The following is a 21,876-nucleotide window of genomic DNA, read 5'->3' on the forward strand; positions in this document are numbered from 1 at the left end:
TCTATGGGACTGTTGGTTGCTCCCTAATACATACACCCCCCACTTTCTTCTGCAGTAATAGAAACCCCAGTGCTCAGCTGGTTCCCTTCCTGCCTCCCTTGCAGCTAGGTCATCTCTGGCCAATGGAACGGAAGCAGAAGAGATACAGGCAACTTCCAGGCAGTACGCTCCGTGTAGAGGGATACGCCCTCCGCTTCCCCATTTTTCCACTGGAATGAGGACCCACCAGGGAGCTGTCTTGTTCACACAGACTAATGTAATGCTCTAGGGACACTTTAGCAACAAGACAAAGGGCCCCTCGGCTTCTGGATGACTTCATAGGAGTCACCCCAGCACCCTTAGATGGTCCACCTCTGCTGGGTGGGAGGGAAATAAAGTTCTCTCTTGTCTGAGGCATTGTCACTGGGGGTCTCTGGGACACGCAGTGAGACCAAAGTGTAATTAACATGCTCCCTTTCTGCTCAGCCAGGTATTGAAGCAACAGTCCACTCAAGCCCTGCCTGTCCCTGGGGGGTTGGCCCACACATCACTGCTCAAGGCTGTTCTGTGCCTCCAGGTTCAGATGTTCCACACCAGCCCTGGCTGGTGAAAGACCAGTATCAGATGGTGTCATGGGGGCATCACACCAGGTAAGCCCAGGGTGCTTCCTCCTGGACCTGAACTTTGTGCCTATTAACCTATCAAACCTTTCTCACCATATACTAACCCTGCTTCAAATCCAGCTTATGTCCAAGATTCCAAGTAGGCTTGAGAAGTGGTGTTCTCTTTAAGACAGCTGACAAATGTGTTACAATTTTCATGCTACCAAGACATACCCATACATGTGCAAAAATACACATACATACTTCTGAAATGTACGCACAACAGGAATAAAGAGCAACACAGAAAAGTATTATGCTTACTTAATGAAAAGGTAGGGATACACACATGCTTGTAAATAGCTACACACACACACACAAATATTTTAAAGAGTGACTGTAAAGCAGTAACTTTTCAGAAACATATGATGGTGCAGGCAATTTCATTAAGCAGTGGACTGAACCCTATGAAATTAGCAATAGTCTTGCCATTTTTTTTTTTTTTACACCCCAAGTGGCAATTTCCTAGGATTCAAACTAGTGATTTCCCCTCCCAAAACAAGTCGGTTCGGGAGGCACATTTGTTTGAATGATTCCAAAAATTTTTTTTTTTGGAACTCAAGTTTTGAAACTGTCATCAGAACCAGCTGTACATATGGGAAAACAAGACACAAGAGGCTCCAATAGCTTAACTGTGAAAAAGTTAAGAAAATAAAACAACATTGGTAGGAAAGGGAAACGGGGACTGACGAATCACGGGACATAAGGGCTCAGTTAAGTAAGATAATTACCATCTAGAGATGTGCCCTTCCACCGTGTACTCTCATGCACCCCTTAAAAATGTGGTAAGAGGGTAGATCTCACCGTAAGTTGTTCTTTTTGTTTGTTTTCTTTGTTGCTGTTCCCAGGGTAGGGGTCCAATTGGAGCTACAGCTGACAGCCTATGCCACAGCCACAACTCAGTCTGCGACCTATACCACAGTTCACGGCACCGCAGGATCCTTAACCCCCTAAGTGAGGCCAGGAATCGAACCTGCATCCTCATGCATGCTAGGCAGATCCGTTTCTATTGAGCCACCATGGGAACTACGTCTTTTGTCATTGCTTTGTTTTGCCTTTTTTGGCCACCCTGGCCAGGGATCAGATCTGAGCCGCAGCTGCAACCTACACCACCCCTGCTGCAATGCCAGATCCTTTAACCCACTGGGCTGGGCCAGGGATCGAACTTGCATCCCAGTGTTCCAGAGACACGGCAGATCCTGTTGCTCCGCAGAGGGAACTCCTCATGATAAGTATTCTTACCACGGTAAAATAACACTTTTTTTTTTGAAATTAGCATGAAACAGAAATTCCAGGTAATTAAAAAACACCTGCACAGGTGCACCACAAAGGAGAGGGCGTCATCAGCACTGCCAAGAAGGATGCTCCCTTTCTTACCTTTCAAGGACACCCAGTAGTGCTTCCACTTCCTCCGGGTGGCCGACTCCACCTTCTTGTTCTTCTTGTGCACCAGGAAGTTCTTGACAGCCAGGGCTCCGGCCTTGCGCACAGTGCCCTGGGTGGCCGTGAGCAGGATGTCGGACTGCCCAGGGGAGCTCAGGGTCCCGCTGCTCTGCTCGTCGCTGTGCGCAGAGCCGGCCTCCTCCAGGCTCTCGCTGTTGGTGGTGCTCATCTCCAGCTCCCGGCGGAAGTTCTCATACACCCCCTGGCGGGCCGCATCCCCGGTGGAGCTGCTGCCGCTGTCACTGCCCACAAAAGCGCGGCCGGTGGGGGGCGAGTAGCTGGAGTTGGTGGCATTGGATCGCCTGGACAGGAGGTCCGTGTCAGTGGTGGCCCCTTCGATCCCACTGTCGGCAAACTCGCTACCCTCGCCCACGTTAACATCCTTGAGAGCAGACAGGGGGAAAAAAGAAAGACATGCATCACGTAGGGAAGTTAGCCAGGCGCTCCTGTCCAGCCAGCCAGGGGTGTGTCGCTGCAGGCGACCCACAGAGCATCACTGCTGCCGACCCCTCCTGGACCAATTACTCCTCAGCCCCCTGACCCGAACAAACCCAACTTGCCTGCAGAGCCGCTCCAGAAAACCATTAAGCCGACCCAGCATGAATGCAAACGATTTGGAATGTTCAAGAAACATTTTTAAAAAGAAAAAAAAAAAAAAAAAAAAAAAGCAAGGCATGTTTCAAAGACCTTATCATTATCTGACTTAGATAATTAAGTAATTGGCACATCAGCTCTGAGATTCTCCCACCACCCTGCAGAGCAAGCTCGGTGCCCTCACCCTCATCAGTCTGCCTGGAGCTCCGGGAAATTCTGCAGGCTGATTAGTTAGTTGTTCCGGAGGCAGGGGGTTCTGATGTTCCAATGGATAACGAGGTCTTTACAGCTGATCCTTTTTTGTTTTTTTAAATAAAGGTCCCAGTTAGAGGAGCTTATTTTATGACCTGGTGACTAACAAGATAGCTAGTACAGCACCTCACCCACTCACCCAGCAAGGACCCACAGCCCAGGAGCAGGGCAGAGTTCTCAAGCTCCAATCAGCTTCACTTCTTGAAAACAAGCAGCCTCTTGCTCCACATGGAGCTAAATAAGTCTGTGGGGCCCACAGCTCCGAGGCAGGCTCTCCAATTACCTTGTCCTTTCAAAGCCGGGATGCTAGGAGCCCAAAGCAAGCTACGCACTGCCCCCGGGGCCAAGTGACAGCTTGGGGCAACTGCCAAGATGCTGGGGGGGGGGGGTCAATTCCCAGTTTAAAAACATTTGGAATTTCCAAAGTGCTGCGCAAATGTTCTGGTGCTGGACATTTCCAGGACACAGAAAGATTCTTCAATCAGAATCTTAATCGCTCGGAAGTGCTAAAGGCATTTCCATAAACAATAATTAAATAATGGTCATAATATGGGAACGTAATGACAGCACTCCTGGACCTGACAGCTCAACAGTCGGGGGAGGGGGATGAGATATTCGACTGGTTTTTCTCAGGGGGAAAGAATGGGAACGTGAGTCTGACATAGGGACGAAGTCGAAAAGTATTAGGGGGTTTGGGGGCTTAACCACTTTTTGAGCCTTTAACTCATAAAGAGTTAATGATGATTTGAAAACGTAAAAACTAACAGGATATTCCGATCGCCACATACACGACTGCTGTGCGCTCAAGTCTTTGCTGGGACGCGATGGGGCAGCATGAACTAAGCCACAGACTCCCACGGCCCTGCGCGGGGCCCGCACAGGTGCTGTGCCCTCATCGCTGCCCATCTCCCTCCGTCAGTTCCAAGCTGGGGCCCTCAGAGTTCACTTTCATCATGAACAGATCCTAAGACGGGCAGAGCCAGATAGGAAAACCAGCAAAGGAGACAGAAAGACAAACACTGTGTGATTCACTTCTACGTGGAATGTCAACATGTTTAAATTCATAGAACCAAAGAGTAGAAGGCTGTTTGCCAGACACTAGGGACGGGGAAGACAGGGAGACATTGGTCAAAACGTACAAACCCTCCGTTCTAAGGTGAATAAGTCCTGGGGATTCAATATACAGCATGACGGGTCTAGTAATTACACTGAACTACGTACCTGAAATTTGCTAGGAGAGTAGATTGCAACTGGGGAGGGATGGAACGGATGGAGGGAGGGGGGAAGGGAGAAAAAAGAAAGAAAAAAGAGAAAGGGAGAAAAAGATAAAGAAAGGGAGGGAGAAGGAAGGAAGAAGGAAGGAAGGAGAAAGAAAGAAAGGAAGAAAGAAAAAAAAAGAAAGAAAGAGAAAGAAAGAAAAGGAAAAAGAAAGAAAGGAGAGAGAAAGAAAGAGGAAGGAAAGAAGAGAAAGAAAGAAAGAAAAAGAAAAGAAGGAAGAAAGAAAAAAGAGAGAGAAAAAGAAAGAATGAAAAAAAGCAAGAAGGAAGGAAAAGGGTAATTACGTGAGCCACAGATGCGTTACTTAACTCGATTGGGGTAATCATTTCACAATACAGACATATATTAAATCACCACATTGTACACCTTCCAAAAAACCCAAAACAAGGAGCACAAGTGTGAAAAGGGCAGAAAAACAGTAACTGGACAGTGGACAAACCTGGCAAATACCACTTCAGCCAGGCACTCAAGGTTAACTGGGCGCGGGATATACAGGAACCTCTCTCTACTCTCTTTGCAACGTTTATGTCATTCTAAAGCGGTTCTAAAATTACAAGCTGCTTTTTAAAAAAGAAAACAGAAGAAATAAGAAGGAAGAGGTAATAAGGGAGGTGGTAGCAGGAAATGGTTAAGCAAGGCTCTAAGGACCAACTCCTTTCCAATGACGTTTAGGTCCCCGGGACTTAGAGGGACTTTAGAGGGTGAAAGAAACCTTGGACGTGGCTCTGACGCTGACCCCGTGATGAGCAGTCCCATTACTTTGCCATCTGCTGTTCTGCCTATTTCCTGCCATAAAAAGTCATCAAGGACCCAGATCCAAGAGGCAAAAACCCTCTGTGTGAACTGGAGATTATCAACTCACATTATCAACTCGCATTTCTCCTCGGCAAGGACATTAACCATTCTCTTTTGATAAAAGACAATCAGTGATTGGCCATCACTAATTATTCAAGATAACCATGGATGGTGGGAGATGAGGAGTCAGCGTGCCTTTCCCCCAACTCTGGGATTCATTTGCATATCTCAGCCCTCCTCTGGAAGAAGTGACAAAATCAGCTATAAACTCGCCTCAAAAATGAAAAAAGATGAGCTGCTTCTCTCTAAGACAGGGAAACGCAGGCTACAAAGGTAACCTCCCTCATTCAGAAGAGAAAGACTTCAGAACCAAGAAGGAGAGCATTGACTCCAGGCATTTTGCAACCCCCAGAGCGCTACGACAGAAAGGAACCTTGCAAAACCATCCTATCATTAACGCACAGGGATGCTGAGGCTCAGAAAGTCACAAGCCTCATGGGCGCCATATTGGAGGTTGGAAGTTCCATCTACCTTGTCCACTCTCACAAGACGGCCTCATGGCTCAGCTGCAGGCAGCACTTGATCGGATCCCATCTCAACAGTCAGCTCCATGCCTTCCCCTTTGTTTACCAGCCATGCCTCTGGTAGGTTTACCCAACAAACAGAGTGACTGTTCATCCATGGCCTTGACTTTCCTGGCAAAGGGCTCAAACCCAAAAGGGACAGAAAGGGGAAGGAGGAGATGAAAGAAGACGAGGGAAAGACAGGCAAAGACCAGAGAGGCACACCTCTACACAGTCTACTGCGTCCCCACAAACCATGAACCCCTTTACAGAATGCCCTGATGTGACTACTGAAACTAAGAGTTAAGGCTGCCATAGACACTCACCTCTTTGTCAGACTTGATCATGTGCTCATGCCAACTGATGCTACCACCTTGTAATGGCCCAGGTTGTGTGTGCTCAACTCTCGGACAGCCCCTAAACTGAGCAAAGAGGTGATCCCTCCAGGTAAGAGGCGGCCTTGCCCCAGCTGAGATGGCACACTTTGGGAGCGTAACTGCTGAGGAATGCTCCCCATCTATGAGCCACCATCGGCTCCACCTTGTCTCCACAAGTGGTTAAGCAGGCTCAGTGGTACACATCCCCCTCAACTGATATGTGACCCAGCCTGTCGGGAGACAGAGGCTGACTGCCCACACCCAGCCTCTATTTGGTCATGAAGCTTGGGATGTCCCAAATACCCAGGAGTCCTTGCTCTAGCCTCATGGGAAACGATTGTCCACTGAGCCAGAGGCATTACTCAACACTTGAAGAGTCAGCGGGACTCCACGTCCCCTACACCAGCCTTCTCCAACATCAGTGTGGGAAAAAGCCATCTATTGCAGGGCTGTTTTATCCAGATGTCCAAGGGCCACACGAGAATTACAAAGTTTAGAGGTCTCAGAATCTCTAGGACAAACCAAAGCCAGAGACACTGACATGGAGGCTCTAGAAAAACCACTCTGAGTCTGCAAACCCAATGCCCATCCATCCTTCCAAATGCCAGGAAGCATACCACTGTCCTGTGGTTTGCGACAGCTCAGAAGAAAGACGGCATCACTGCGATGCAAACATTCCTGGTGCATCTTTCCGAAGGGCTCCTCCTCCTACCCACGTCCATCTTGAGGATACTTCACACCCGAGAAACCTGATTCTCCTCATATTCTAAAGTCCCTGCCTGTGAACCTCCCCACTCTTCCAGCAGCAAGAAGTGCAGACCATCAAGCCCAAGGAAGAGTCCCACGGGAGCCCAGCAGCCTTTATGGCAAAGGCAAAGTATGTCCCTTCCGACCTAGTTAGACATCTAAGCATATGATGGGTCCTAGCATATTTAACCAAATACTGAAATTTAACCCAAAAGTCAGAGGAGATCAAGGGCAAGGATAAGATTCTAGCTAGTCAGAGAAGTAACTCCCAACATGGTGCATGATCTGCTCAGCGATTTCCTGAAAACGGCTCAAAAACAAACTCTCCACGTTAGAACTGCTCCATTGAGAGGCTTCCGATTATAAACAACATTCATGGAATACAGAGGCTCTTAAATGCTGCTCGTCTTGGACAAATCCCCCCAAGCTAGATTTTTAGAGCACTCACCAGTTTCCATTCCACTGGCAGTTTCCCAGCGGGAACATATGCACTTTGCTATTGGATGTACAAGTGGCCAGCTGTGGCCCCAAACATCCAACAGCTGCTAGGCAAGAGTTTTCGCAGTCATTTTAGCTGGGCAACAAATGCTGAAATGCACTTTGGTCCTAAAGTGGAGGAAGCAAGAAGCAAATCCAAAGCCTGCTTTCACTGCCTTGAAAACTGGAGGGTCACCCAGTATGAATGTAGGCTAATGACACATTGTGGCATGGTTCGAGTTGTTTCCACAGGGGACTCAAATATTCTAAGGGAGAGGTTGGCTGTGCTAAGGATGTGTGAACACAATTCCGAAAAGGCAATTAGCCACCAAGTTCAAGGTCGCTGGGACAAGTCGGGGCCTAGAAGGATGAATGGACCACTTGTACTTTTAAGTCAAATGCAATTATAAATGGTGATATTGGTCCCTTTATTTAATGTCCCTGATGAACCCAGCTTGGTTTTCATACACCTGTAGAGGGAAGGTAAACACAGCAGAGGAAAGATCACTGAATTTCAGGTGCAGGGAGGAGATTCTGACCGGCAGAAGCCTTGGCTTAGAACAATTCTGCCTTATTAAATTTTAAAATAGTCCCCCTATGGTTGATCATCTTCTTATTCCCCAAATCTAAGTACCCCCCCTCCCCCAACACATACCCAGGAACACCGTCTCTGGTTTTAATGTTCTCTCCTTGGTGTATTCAATATACTCTAAGTATACCCGCCCTTGGTAATCTCAGTATAGCAAATATTATTTCTAGGTGAGTTACTTGGAACCGATCTGTGCCTCAGTTGCCTGACCTGTGTAATGGGTCAGCAAGAATATCTACTCTGTAAGACATCCTGCAAGAAGTGAAATTGACTTCACACAAGTTTCTAGAACCATGCCCTAAACAAGCATGTTAACTATAATTAAGTCCATCCTCAGCCCAAGAAGAGGACACTGTGTGACCACAGGGTCCACACTTACTACTGTTTTGCACCAACATGGAAAGGAGGGCCCTGCTGAGGAACTTGGGGAAAAACAAAGTCTCATGGGAAAAACGAAGAAGCAGACCATGGCTGGTGTCAGCCAACGCAGTCCCTCTGAATTATTTTCATATTCACAAAACTGCACAATAAACTAGGAAAATGATGTTTTCTATGTGGTGAGTAACTGCTAGACACTGTTCCTAATAATTGCCATTCTTTCTTTTTTTTAATGGCCACACCCATGGCATATGTACGTTCCCGGGCCAGGGACTGACTCTGAGCTGTAGCTGTAGCAATTGCAGGATTCTTTAACCCACTGTGCCCGGCCAGGGATCGAACCCGAGCCTCCGCAGCAACCAGAGCCATTGCAGGATTCTTAACTTGGCAACTGTCAGATTCTTAACCCACGGCGCCACAGTGGGGACTCCATAATTGCCATTCTTGATTTATAGAAATATTGCAGTATTGGTTTTGCATCACTGTAAGGTTACCCCCTCCCCCTGCCCCTCTACACAAATGTCCGGTGCCTTTTTGAATTTTTGATTCGAAAGCTTGTAAATCTGGCTTCCTGGGCCTCCCACTATTAGATCCTTTATACATGCCCAGCTCCCTTTGAGGCATTTCTAAAGACCGGCTCGATTTCCCTCTTCCTCCTTCCCCAAGGCAAAATCTCCATGCCCTTTTAAGTTTCCAACACCCAGTCCCATCCTCTCTAATGACTGCCAACGGGAGTGACTCAAAAAATTTCTCTCAGCTACAACTGAGGAACTGAAATTCTTACTGCTGCCTAAAAAGGGACGCAGAAGAAAGTTGGCAAGTGCTTGAAATGTTGGTTGCTTCAGGTGACTCCAGACTGGAGGGAGCCCTGTGTCTATGAATGAATCATCTTCTCTCCTTTCATCTGTGTGTTTTTTTCCTCCCCTTCTTTTGGCCGAGGCGTGCAGCGGCTTGACATGGGATCTCAGTTCCCAGCCCAGGGATTGAACCTCGGCTGCAGCCGTGAAAGCGCCCCTGGACCACCAGGGAACCCCGGCACCTGTTTTTCTCTGTGTGTGCCTCGAATCTTGTCATCACCCTTCCCCTCCCCACCCCACCCTCTCAGGATATATCATATCTCCAGTCCTTCTACTTCTTTTCCTAGTGCCACATCCCTGGTTTAGCCACAAACTCTCTCTTCTAATTGCCTGCCTTCCATCCATCCATCCTGCCCACCACCGCTGCATTAAGTCTCCCAGGAGCAAGGAGATAGGCTCCTGAAACTGTCAATCAAGGGCCTCTACCAACGTCCAGCCTTAGCCCTGCATCTTTGGATGCACGTGGCCACCAGGGAAAGGGAAGAACGCATGCCAGCGCGAGCGTCCATCCCTCTTGTTCCCGGAATACTTAGCCTTCAAGGCTCAGTTCAAGTCCCTCGTTTCCGCAGGTAGAAGCCTTCTCCTTCCCTCCTCCACTCCCTAAGCAACTTCTCTGCAGCATCCCCTTTCCCACCCCAGCTCTGCTCCAGTCCCTCCTCCTTCTCTGTTCTTTTGCAAACATGCAGGGCACACGCCCACCCTCCAAATCAATGCCCAACCCCCGTCTCCCCTTCATATCCCTACCCAGGTCTGACTTCTCCAGGGGGCAGTCCTGACCCCTGATCCAGAACTGCCACCCCTTCTCCCCCGGCCACCAGATCTTTCTCACCTTGCTCTCTTTTGCCCACAGCATGTCATGTACATGTTAGGTTAATTGTTTTTTGCAGACACACCCCAACCTCACCCCAACTAGCTCCAGGAGCTCAGGGATCTTTTTTTGATGCATCCCAAGCACCAGGAATAGTGCCTGGCATGGCGTAGGCACTTCAAACAAAAACACTGCTGAACAACTTAACTGCTGTTCGTTTTGCACCCTCCTCTCAAAACAAGAACGCCGTCTCTCATGGAATCCATTTTAGTTTGATTTAAAGGTCTAGTCATTTCCAGGCTCAGTTCAGGCTCAACTCCAGCTGAAGTCACGAATGAATCTTAACTGTACAGCTTGCTTTTGCAATCCTCCAGCCATCCAGGTTTATGATGTCTTTTATGGAGACAACCCAAGTTCATTTACATGGATTTTTCTTTCATCTTTTTAAAAGGAGAGAAAGTGAGAAAGACGTATTGGGCTGTTTTATGACCTGAACTAGATATTCCGTCAAGGGGAAGTTCAAAGCAAACTGGGCCCCAATGGCATACCGAAAAGCCCGGGACGGGGCTGGGGGTGGGGGGTGTTTTTTCCTACATTCTGCCCTGGGCCCTGTGGGGATGCTCTGGGGCTACACGGCAGGCTGGCTGGGAGGACTCCAGGCCCCTGATCCCAGCCCTTTATCCTCCTCAGTCATGCCAGGAAACCAGGGGTCACACATTATTAGGGGACACAATTTATGTCGAGGGACACACAGATTCTCCTCAACTCAAGAGATGAACTAAGACTGTGATCTTCCCCAACCCATGACAGCCTCAATAAGCACCTCTCCAAGTGTGGACCAGGGCTCCTGAAATAATTTCAGGGGGCCCCTAAAGCCCTTTCCAGCTACCTGTCTGAAGCTAGGTTTTCTTCATATAGTCTAACCAAAACAGCCTATTGCAAGACTGAACGCAGAAGCAGATATGAAAATCTAGCATCTTCTGTTAAGCCAGAAATTGTAGAGATTTGCAAAAACACAAAACAATACCCTTCTTCTCACTCTTTTTTTTTTTTTTTTAATATTGGAAAATGAAGTGGGTTTTTTTTTTTTGTCGCACCCACAGGATGTAGAAGTTCCCGGGGCAGGGATCAAACCTGCACCACAGCAGCAACCAGAGCCACGGCGGTGACAATGCCAGGTCCTTAGCCCACTGAGCCACCAGGGAACTCCTAAGGATTTTAAAAATAAAGTTATTTAGGTGAACATGTAATGGGTTTATTGCTGCTATTTTTACCACCTTTTTTGGTGCACTTGCAGTATATGGAAATTCCCGGGCCAGGGATCAAATCCAAGCCAAAGCTACAACAGAGCCTTAACCCACACTGCACTGGGCCAGGGATGGAACCAGTAATACCACAGAGACAAGCCAGATCATGAACCCATTGTGCTAAAGTGGGAACTCCTACTGCTATTTTTAAAATGAATTAACAAGTATTTTTTTATATTTCTGTTTCAACTTCTAACGTGATAAATATTTACAGCCATAACACACATGAACAGAAGCCCTTTGGCATCTGTGACTCTTTTTAAGTGTAAAAAGGAGTCTGAGCACCGCTAATATAAGCCATCTCTCAGCTACCTACTCATCCGCCCACTCCCCCAAAAGAAGCTCTTGGCAAGGGAGATGGACATTCATGCTGAAAACGGATGGGCCATTTTTCAAAATAAATATCTCACTGCTTAACTTACGTGCCAGAAAAAGAACGACCAAAAGGAAAGCAAACAAGAAGCATCGAACAGGAGAAGGCAAGAAAGAGAGGTGGTTTTTTTAATGGATTTAGATATGAAAATATATTATTTCATGAAGAATAACCAGAAGCTGCTTGACGGACCTTAGAGGAACCATGGATCCCCTGACAGGATATGCAGAAGGGTGGTCCCTGTATTGATCCTAAAAGATCCAAATCTTTCATCTGACTCTCAAAGGGATCTGAGGCCAAAGGTTAAAAATCTCTTGGCTGTGGAGTTCCCGTCGTGGTGCAGTGGTTAACGAATCCGACTAGGAACCATGAGGTCGCGGGTTCGGTCCCTGCCCTTGCTCAGTGGGTTAACGATCCGGCGTTGCCGTGAGCTGTGGTGTAGGTTGCAGACGCGGCTCGGATCCCGCGTTGCTGTGGCTCTGGTGTAGGCCGGTGGCTACAGCTCCGATTCAACCCCTAGCCTGAGAACCTCCATATGCCGCGGAAGCGGCCCAAGAGATAGCAACAACAACAAAAGACAAAAAAAAAAAAAAAAATCTTTTGGCTGTGATGTCAATTCTCAGCTCAGGGAACATACTTACTCCTTGAGCCGTTTAAGCTATGAGTAAAACAAAACAAAAATTTAAAAATCAACACAATCTTGGAGTTCCCGTTGTAGCGCAGAGGTAACAAACCCGACTAGGAACCATGAGGATGCAGGTTCAATCCCTGGCCCCGCTCACTGGGTTAAGGATTCAGCATTGCTATGAGCTATGGTGTAGGTCACAGATGTGGCTCAGATCCAGGGTTGCTGTGGCTGTGGCACAGGCTGGCAGCTGCAGCTCCAATTCAACCCCTAACCTGGGAACTTCTGTATGCTGCAAGTGCGACCCTAAAAAGCAACAACAACAACAACAAAATCAACGCAATCCTTATATGAACTCGAGATCTCCTTCTCATCATGTTACTCCCTTTGTCTTGCTGAAATCACCAAGCAAGAAAGTCATCAAATCAAGGCTGTCTCCCCCTAAAGTTGTCTTCGGTCATTTGTCTCAGGAACCACTGTTTCAGGTCCCACTAAGGGGCCATGACTATTTTCTTTTCAGCCCACCCCTCTTTTTAGCTTCTATACCAGAATTGGGGGGGTTGATGTTAAAACCTAAGGGCCCATGAGCTGACACCTCTTTGAGCCTGGTGAGGCAGAGTGGTATGGGTTTGCTTCTGAAGAACAGCCTCTGTGGGCCAGGAGACCTGGATTTTAATCCAGTTGCAAGACCTTGTCGCCTCATCTCCTTAGATCAGCTTCCTCCCCTAAAAAGTGATGGGGTTGGAGAGAGAGATGATGGCTGGGTTAGCAACTCGAAATCAGGCAGAAATGAGTCCCCCCAGGGCCCTCAGGGGCCAGAGGCTCTGGTGGGGAGCTCTGCCTTCCCTCCAGCCCACTCCCTACTAGAGTGGCAGACACTGGACCGGCACACACACCTGACCATCAGCGCGACATCCCCGTGAGGAGCTCCAAGGGAGGCCCCCTGTCACCCTCCCAAGGCAGTGGCCCCCAGAGACACTCTCCTTGCAGCTGCTCACATTCCTTCATCTCCCAAGTGGACGAATGAAGCTCTCCTCACAAGAGCTCCAAGCCAAAGCATCCCTTTGAAACAGAGAACCATTCAATGGCCATTTTCTCTCTGCACCTCACCCACTAATGGTCTTAGAGACATGGAAGAAAGAGCTGAACTCTAGAATATTAAGCCAGGAGTCCCCTGGTGGCCTAGTCGTTAAAGGTCCAGAGCGCTCACTGCTGTGGCTCAGGTCTCTGCTGCGGTGTGGGTTCAATCCTTGGCCCAGGAACTTCCACAGGTCACGAGTGCAGCCCCCCCAAAAAAGCCAACGTTTACCATTACAACTAATGACCATGATTTATGGAGCATCCATCACGTGCGATACTATGCCGCGAGTTTTACGTTCGTCCCCACATGGGACCCTCACATTAGCCTTGCTGAAAAGGCCCTACGATCCAGGTCCGTCCAGGCAACAGGTCACAGGGTTCAAACCTGCCAGCTCAGACCTACTAGACTTCTGAAGTTCTGCTCTGCATGACACTAGGCTGCCCCCTGCTCTGTCCATGAACCATGCAAATGCCAAGAAAGTCAAGTTCAAGCCAAAAAAACCCAGGAGGTATCCATGAAATCAAGCGGCAGTCTACTTGGGACTTCAGAGAAGTCAGTACAAGCAACCTCAGCGTTAAGCAGCATGAGCAAACCCTCCCCACAGAGAAGCACGAGGTTGACTCACACAATAAAATTTTAGGCACGATGCACACACACACACACACGCGCACGTGTGCACACACACACTCAAAAACACTGAATTCAACAAAGATAATTCCTCAGCGCTTACTGTGTGTTAGACACAGAAAATGTGTCACTTTGGAAAACCTGCATGTCAACTCCGATGCCTTCCTGTTCCAGTAACAGATCCAACTACTGAACAAATAAAAAAAAAACCTGGATGAACGTTCCAGAAGCCTCTTTTGGATCATTTTCAAATAAGAAAGATGTTGTTCATGTTACTTCGGATAAAACAGACTGTCTCCCAGGCGCAGAGATCATGCCCTTGGGCCAGATGCCTGCCAGGAACGCTTTTCTGGGGAGTAAACGTGCTGACAGGACGATTATACAGATGCAATGACATGGCGAGGGCAGATGAGGAGACCTTAACGTCTAGGATCCAAACTCACTGGAGAGGGGCCCCCTGGGTCAGAAACTTTTACCAACAACAACAAAATAAAGGAAAACCGGACTTCTTTTCAAGGAAGCCTCCACGCCCACTGCCTCTTAAAATACACGCTTTGGAACATAGTGGGTTCTCAAGAAATCGCGTTGGATGAACACGCCAAACTTAGACTAGGAAGCGTGGGTGGATGGATAGTGTTGTGCATAATTCCGGGGTTTGTTTCAAGTCATTAAAGATCCTCACTCAACACGTAAAGCCGATACAAAAATAATACCTCCACTCACTTCCTAGACTCGGCAAAAGGCTTCCATGCGTGGAAGCCCATTCGGTTCTCCCAATGGCCCTGTCAGAGGCTGGGGTCCATCCCTCCGGCCAGAGAAGGAGCTGGTGATGGAGTGACTGGTCCAAGGTCAGCGGTCAGTAAGGAGCAGGTCTAGAATGCCTTTTTGGCGATGTATTCAGGACAGAGTCTATAGTGACTGTCAGGTGCCCCTTTCATGGGCCACCTGTCTCACCTGCAGCCTGACCTGCCAAGTGGCCAGTGCAGGAGGAGCCCACACAGGGGTGGCAGAAGGACCACAGGGGGGTTGTTCAGTCATTTCTATCATTATAATCTCGCTTCAGAAAAAAGATGGGTGAAAATTCAAGTAGTGCAAGATTCACGCTCACCTTCTCAAACCTCAGAATCAGGCTTTTCAACGATTTTGTCTCTAAGACATGAAATTTGAAATAAACACCAAACTACCTTGGGTCCTCCACTCACACAACATCACGAATAATAATGAAAATTACAACAACTAATAGATGGTCCCTTACTGGCAGCTTCTATCAAGTACTGGCCTTCACCTTCCACTTTCTCAAAACACTTTATTATCCCCATTGACCGATGAAGCAATTAAGGCTTCAACGGACTTAAAAATTTTGCCCCCAAGTTACTCAAGTGAGAAGAGGTGGAGCCAGGATACCTGGCTTGGACCCATCAGCAAAACCTGTCCTCTAATAGGGGAATTGAAGGGGAGGGGAGCTGCATACATACAGTGGAATATTAGTCAGCCTTTAAAAAGAAAAATAAAAAAAGGAAGGAAATTCTGACACAGGCTATAATACATGAACCTTGAGGACACTAAGCTAAGTGACATAAGCCAGGCACAAAAAGACTGCATGATTCTACATGAGTCCACTTATATGAGGGCTTTAGCATCAAATTCATTGAGACAGAAAGTAGAATGGTGGTTGCCAGGGCTGGAGAAAAAGGATTATGAAGGGCTACTGTCTCATGGGAGCAGAAATTCAGTTCTACAAGATGAAAAGAGTTCTGAAGACAAAAGGTGGTGACAGTTGCACAAAAATGGGAATGTACTTAATACCACTCAACTATAGACATCAAAATGCTCAAGAGGGGAAGTGTTATGTGTGCATTCACCACAATTAAAAATATTTAAAAAAAAATAGAGAAGGTCAGACACAGACTCCTTTAACCTATATAAACGCAGAGGAATATAGAGTAAATTCTGATGACTCTTATATAGAAGTCTAGAGCAGTTTAAAAAAAAAAAGTATCCTGAGATGACTTGTATATGAGAAATTAAAATTCCAAAATAAAATTAGAAACCAGAGATCTTGAAAAGTAAAAAAAACAAAACAAAACAATAAAACCAACAATCCTGTTCTTGGGCAGGAACACAGAGCATCTAGGGCCAGTTTTCTGTGCCCTGTCCCCCAGGTTCTCCACCATCTGCCTTGTATTTAGACACCCTTCCCAAGAGATTTTAACCTCAAAATACCCATTGGACTGGCACCATCCCCTGCTGGCCAGGTCAGGGCACACCTGTTGTTTTCCAGCTGACCTCAGCGGGGTTCACGGGTCACCCTGGCGGCTGTTTTACCTTGGAAGGCAAATGGGCCCAATGTGGATTCCTGATCTGAACCAGCATCCTGCAAATGACCAACCCATCCTCAACTCAAGCCAGGACTCCTGGAACTCTGCTCCAGGGACCAGCAGGACCAGCCAAGGACTGAGGCATCGGCCGGCTGACCTGACAGGTAATTATCCTCACGTTCATTACCCTTACTAACTAAGGGAATGGATCCTCCTTTCATTAGCAAGACACATTTAGAATCTTTGAAAAATGATTTCACACCGACTCTCTCAGGCCCTAGACCCCCAAAGCAGGTACGTCAAGCATGTTTACCTCGCTGCTCAGAAGAGCAGCTAGAAGTCAGGGTTTGCTCAAGGTCAGAAACGAGTTGGCTGCAAAGCAGCAACTGGAACCCACCCGTGTTATTCCTTCCGCAACACCTCCCTCCAGAGAGAGGGCTGGCCAGCATCGCAAGGAACAGGAAATTGAAATGGCTCCTGGTTAGGCAGGAAGCCTGCCAGCCCCTGAGCGAAGCTGACAAGTGACCAGAGCCCGCCTGGAATCAAAAAGGCCTCCTCCAACAAGCTGCCCACTAACCTCTTCCCACCTGTGGCGCCCAAGACATAGGCTCCAAGAGTCCACACCCCACCATCCCCGTCTGTCCACGGGGAGGACCGCGTTAGACAGGAAGCTCAGGATAAGCAAGATGAAGAGCTGAGCTGGAGCGGTTTCCCAGGATGAACTTATCAGCTTTATTCCCACTCCTATCACATCACCCACACACACACACACACACACACACTATCCCCTTCATCCCCACCCCTCAACCACAGAACTCTAAGAGGGGGCAAAGCGGAAAAGAGACATCTTCAGAGAAGCCGCATCGGCGGCAGCGCCCACCCGACAAACCGGGTCAAAATCCCGCTAAAAGCCGGGACTCCTATAAGAGCAAAACCATGCACTTCTAGTCATGCATCATTTCCAAAAGAGTGAAACAGATTTCTGGCACTTTACCTGAGCTGTTTTTGCTCTTCTGCCTTGCATGCTGTTGCTATGGCTAATTTGTGGGTTGGTGGCACCTTCAGAAAGACAGTGAGATTTCCTACAGGGAAGTGTGTTATAATTACTGTACGGAAGAGCCTCTGTAGCAGCAGCTGGTGGCATCTTATGGTTTGCAAGATCGGGAATATCAGACACCAAATTCCGACAATAGCCTGCAAATTTGCTCCTCGGCCCCCCGTTTGCCGTCACCCCAGAGTTTTTCTGAGCGTACAAGTCCCCCAGCGAATTGGCACGTTGACAGGTACTGAGCTGCCGCGGACTCGCCCGGGCTTCCATCCCCCGAGCCTCCTCGCAGTCTTTCTCTTCCGCGGAACCCAAGATTTCTTCGTTGCTTGTTAAATGTTCTTGGCTCAGATCAGAGAGTGAGAATTCCAGGCTGTCCTCCCGCCAGATGTCTGCAGATTTGGAGCGTTTCTTCTTAAAGCTCGCCGTCTCCATGAAAGTGGGCCCATTGGATGTATAGGAATGCTGCCTCCTGCCTCCCTCCGCCAAATACGTAGCGTCATCCCCGTAAAGCCTGCTCTCCTCCGAGTCTGGCATGCTCTGCACAGAGGCTGCGGTGAGGACGATGCTGCTGTCTACGCTGGGAGTGACGGAAGAATCGGTATAAGACACGGGTCTCAAGCCCATATCCACTCGGTCCACCCAAATAGGGCTCCCGAAGTCCTCGAGGGTGCCTTCCTGGGAGAAGGGCTCCAGGCCATTTTCGGCCAGGGACTGAGGGATGCTGGGGGTGCTGCTGGAGCGGGTGCTCACTTCGGAGTTCCGGTGGATCACCTTCCCCGAGGAGGCGTGCCTGCTCCGCCGCGCCTTGTGCGACAGGCGCAGAGAGCGCGATGTGTGCTTGCGCCCCAGGCTGGCATGCTTTTCGCCGTAAAACTCATGCACTACATTTTGACTTTCTGCGTTTCCCATGGTTTTATGGTCTGTAGCAAAAGAAGAAAAAAAAGGGGGGGGGGATCACTGAGTCATCAGTGGGTACCGGCAGTTAACAGAAAGAGTTCAGCACACAGGGAGGGCAGACAGCCTGGCAGGTATCATCGCACCTATATGCACCTGAAAGGTACTTGGACACCTGCGTGGTAGCAGGTGAAAATGAACATCATCTACTGAGATTACTCATGCGGAGATGTGAAAGAAGAGCATAAATAAGATCATTAGAGAATTACCCTTTGTTCAGCAGTAGCTGGCCACTGGGCATGCCACACTGTGGCTTTCACAGAGCTGGCAATCCTTGTCTTCCTTCTGAAACTCAGTGGTTGTGTACGTAACTCTCTACTCCTATCCATAAAGTGAAAACTCTAACAAAGGACAAACCAAGGTGTGTGCCAGGTGAGTAGCTTTCTATTTGAAATTACACATTTCCAAAAACCATGCAAAATTCAGAGGAGCATTTGATAACCTCTCTCCCGCCCAGTGAATGGTTTTCTGTCTCATTCTGACTCCATGTACACGTCAGAATCAATCAAAGATGGAAACACTCAAGATGTAAGTCCAACTCTTCCTAAATCAAAGTCAGGAAGTGAAGGGGCTTTTACCTTTAATTCCACAGCATTCTGACAAACCCTGATTTGGGGGTTCGGGCAAGGGGGTGTGAAGTGGGCGGGTGGAAATGCGCAAAAAAATTAGAAACCCCCCCGCTCCCCGCTTAGCAGCAAACTAATGGGTTTATTTCTGGGAGCAAATCCAATCTGAGAACATTAATCTGGTACAGAGTGCCCCTGCGAACAGAAATTCACATGATGAAATCACTAAGTGTGATTCAGCCTTTTGGGGCTACCCAGGTTAATTCAAGTCCCTCTTGAACACTTTCCCAGTGTCTCTCACTGATCTGAGGACCGTTACCCACAGTGGGAAGCAGAAAATCCTCAAAGTGTGGGAGTTCCCATTGTGGCTCAGCAGGTTAAGACTCCAACTACTATCCTTGAGGATGTGGGTTCAATCCCTGGCCTCGCTCAGTGGGTTAAAGGATCTGGTGTTGCCTCAACCTTTGATGTAGATTGAAGATGCAGCTCAGATCTGGCGAGGATATGGCTATGGCTATGGCTACAGCACAGGCTGGCAGCTGCAGCTCTGATTTAACCCCTAGCCTGGGAACTTCACATGTCACGAGTGAGTCCTACAAAGAAAAAAAAAAGAAAGAAAGAAAGAAAAAGAAAAAAGGAAATCCTCAAAGCTCGACAAGTGTGAATCTATTTAGCTTTATTCTCCTTGCTCTGCAATGAGGTTTCTCTGGACGATTCACATCATATACACTTCAGACACACATGAAAATGGCCAGAAAGGAAAGAAGAATAAACCAGAGTAGCTGGAAACATCTCTAAGCTGGTCCTTTCGACCACCTACAGAGCCATTCATTCAGAAGATGTATACTGAGCATTTACCGTGTTCTAGAAGCCACAGAGGCAACAGAGGACAAAAGACACACATTCCCCATAAACCGATATTCTGGCCAGGGAAGGCATACGATCAACAAAAAAGTGAAAGACACCAGAGGGAAACAAGGAAGAAATTGACTGCAACCGTTCCACTCAGTTTGAAACACCCTGCAATATAATAAACCTTCACACTGATCGGGAACCATTCTATGATCCCATGCTCAGTCTCAAAGGTTGCTTAAACGCCTGCAAGTACATCTTTACTAAAATGAAATTCGTGGCAACAGGAAGGGAAAAACCTCCATCGAATGTTCCGATGAGTTCAGAGGTGACACATACAGACTCCAGATGTTAAGCTGTTCCCACACTGGAACATTGCCTACCAGGTCACCCATCATGTGATTCTGAGCATAAAGTTTCCAAGAAAGCGAATCCTCATTTTTACTAGGAGCAAGTACACGTCAAAGCAATAAGTTCACGCCTCTCTGGCTGGCATCTTGAAGAGGCAAGGAAAAGAAAAAGAAAAAAAAAAACACAGAAACAACTCAGTGTAGGAAAGTGAAAAGATCTACTGTCGATGCCTGATCATTTACGTTACCTCAATTTTTTGTTTGTTTGCTTTCTTTTTAGCGTCGCACCTGTGGCATATGGAAGTTCCCTGGCTAGAGGTCCAATCGCAGCTGCAGCTGCCAGCCTGTACCACAGCCACAGCAACACATGAGCTGCGCTGCATCCGAGAACTATGCCACAGCTCACGGCAACATCGGAGCCTTAACCCACTGAGCGTGACCAGGGATTGAACCTGCGTCCTCATGGATCCCAGTTGGGTTCCTTACCACTGAGCCATAATACCAACTTCCTGTAACTTGCATTCTTAAAAATATCTTGGGCTACATTTTTGCAAGCACCTAAGTAACACCAAGGGTCATGACCTGTTTCTCAGAGTTCTTGACCTTTTTTTAAGTATACATTAAGATACCTGGATACAACATATACTAAGAATACAACAGAGGACAAAAGACACGCATCCTCCACACTCAATAAACTGCTATTCTGGCCAGGGAAGGCATATGATAAACAAAAAATGAAAGACACCAGAAGGAAACAAGGAAGAAATTTACTGCGACCTCTATGTTTTGCCAATAAATAATTAAAAGCTCGGAACAAGTGTCAGCCACAGTCCCACTTTAAGAACACATAGATTTAAAATTTAAAAGAGGGGAGAGGATGATGGTGATAAAAACTGAGGCGAAGAAAGGCAAAACTGTCACCTCCGTTCCGCCAGAGTGTACCCTCCTCTACCATAGATATCAAAAGTTTGCAAATAGAAATTGACATAGTCTCAACAACCAACTTCTGGATTTACGATTATTTCTGCCAACAGAAAACGAATCAAGTTAAAAGCCTCCGGAGAGGTTTCCTAAAGGAAATAGCCCCAATCTTAAAGACTTACAGCAGCCTATGCATCACTCTGTTATATTAATAGCATGTTTAGTAGCAAGCTTCTTTGTAGCCAGCCAAGGTAGGAAAGAAGCCATTTTTATCTTCAGAACTAGAATTGAGGAGTGAATGCCAAATCTCTTAAATCCTACCCAGAGAAATTCTCGGGGGATGATCTCAGCAGAGTCCACAGAAAGTTTGAAATAACTCCAATTAGGAGGGGAAAAAAAAAAAAAAACATTTATAGGGACTGCGGTAACACTGCTTCATTTGAAAGCTTTGCCCCAAACATTACTGAGAACCAAGAAGGCTCATGTGGGGTCAGGTGAGAGAGCCTGAACTAACATAAAGCATGAAAAGTTATAATGATTTTTATTTTTTCCATTATAGCTGGTTTACAGTGTTCTGTCCATTTCCTGCTGTCCAGCAAGGTGACCCAGTCACACATACATGTATAGGTTCTTTTTTCTCACATTATCATGCTCCATCATAAGGGACTAGACAGAGTTCCCAGTGCCATACAGCAGGATGAGCGTGAAAAATCAAAATTGCTCATTGCATACAACAGACGCGACATCCCCTTTCAGGAACAACTCATGTCCCACAGGCAACCCCCAGAACCCTGGTGCTTAGAAAGTCTTGGTCCTTTTCACATACAAGTGTAAAATGCCAGCTACTCCCATCCTCTTCATTTCCCACCTGTTCTTTTCTACTTATTAATGCTTATCATTTTTCAAAAATGTATTTTATTGAAGGATACTTGATTTATAATGCTGCACTGGTTTCTGGTGTTTAGTAAACGGATTCAGATATATATATATATATATATATATATATATCTGAGCGTAAAGATATACATATGTGTGTGTGTGTGTGTGTGTGTGTGTGT

At 47.3% G+C, this 21,876-nt stretch overlaps 1 protein-coding gene across 13 annotated transcripts in view; it reads right to left on the reverse strand.

Annotated features, from left to right (window-relative positions):
* The window catches only part of TIAM1 (TIAM Rac1 associated GEF 1), a 461,825-nt gene that overhangs the window by 141,695 nt on the left and 298,254 nt on the right, over positions 1–21,876 (reverse strand). For all 13 annotated transcript variants that reach the window (XR_014825120.1, XR_014825122.1, XR_014825121.1 and 10 more), the window contains 2 exons: positions 17,122–18,095; positions 2,016–2,463 (listed from right to left, as the gene is read on the reverse strand). Coding sequence is in view for 10 of the 13 variants with exons in the window: in XM_084991933.1 (XP_084848059.1) it covers positions 2,016–2,463; positions 17,122–18,084 (1,411 nt within the window). In the remaining 3 variants the exon portion in view is untranslated. The remainder of the gene's footprint in view (positions 1–2,015; positions 2,464–17,121; positions 18,096–21,876) is intronic.

Source organism: Sus scrofa, chromosome 13 (assembly GCF_054392235.1).
Source record: "Sus scrofa isolate SSC_HxYL_T2T_F1_AM1 chromosome 13, Sscrofa_HxYL_maternal_Yorkshire_Landrace_v2.0, whole genome shotgun sequence".
Classification (NCBI taxonomy): Eukaryota; Metazoa; Chordata; class Mammalia; order Artiodactyla; family Suidae; genus Sus; species Sus scrofa.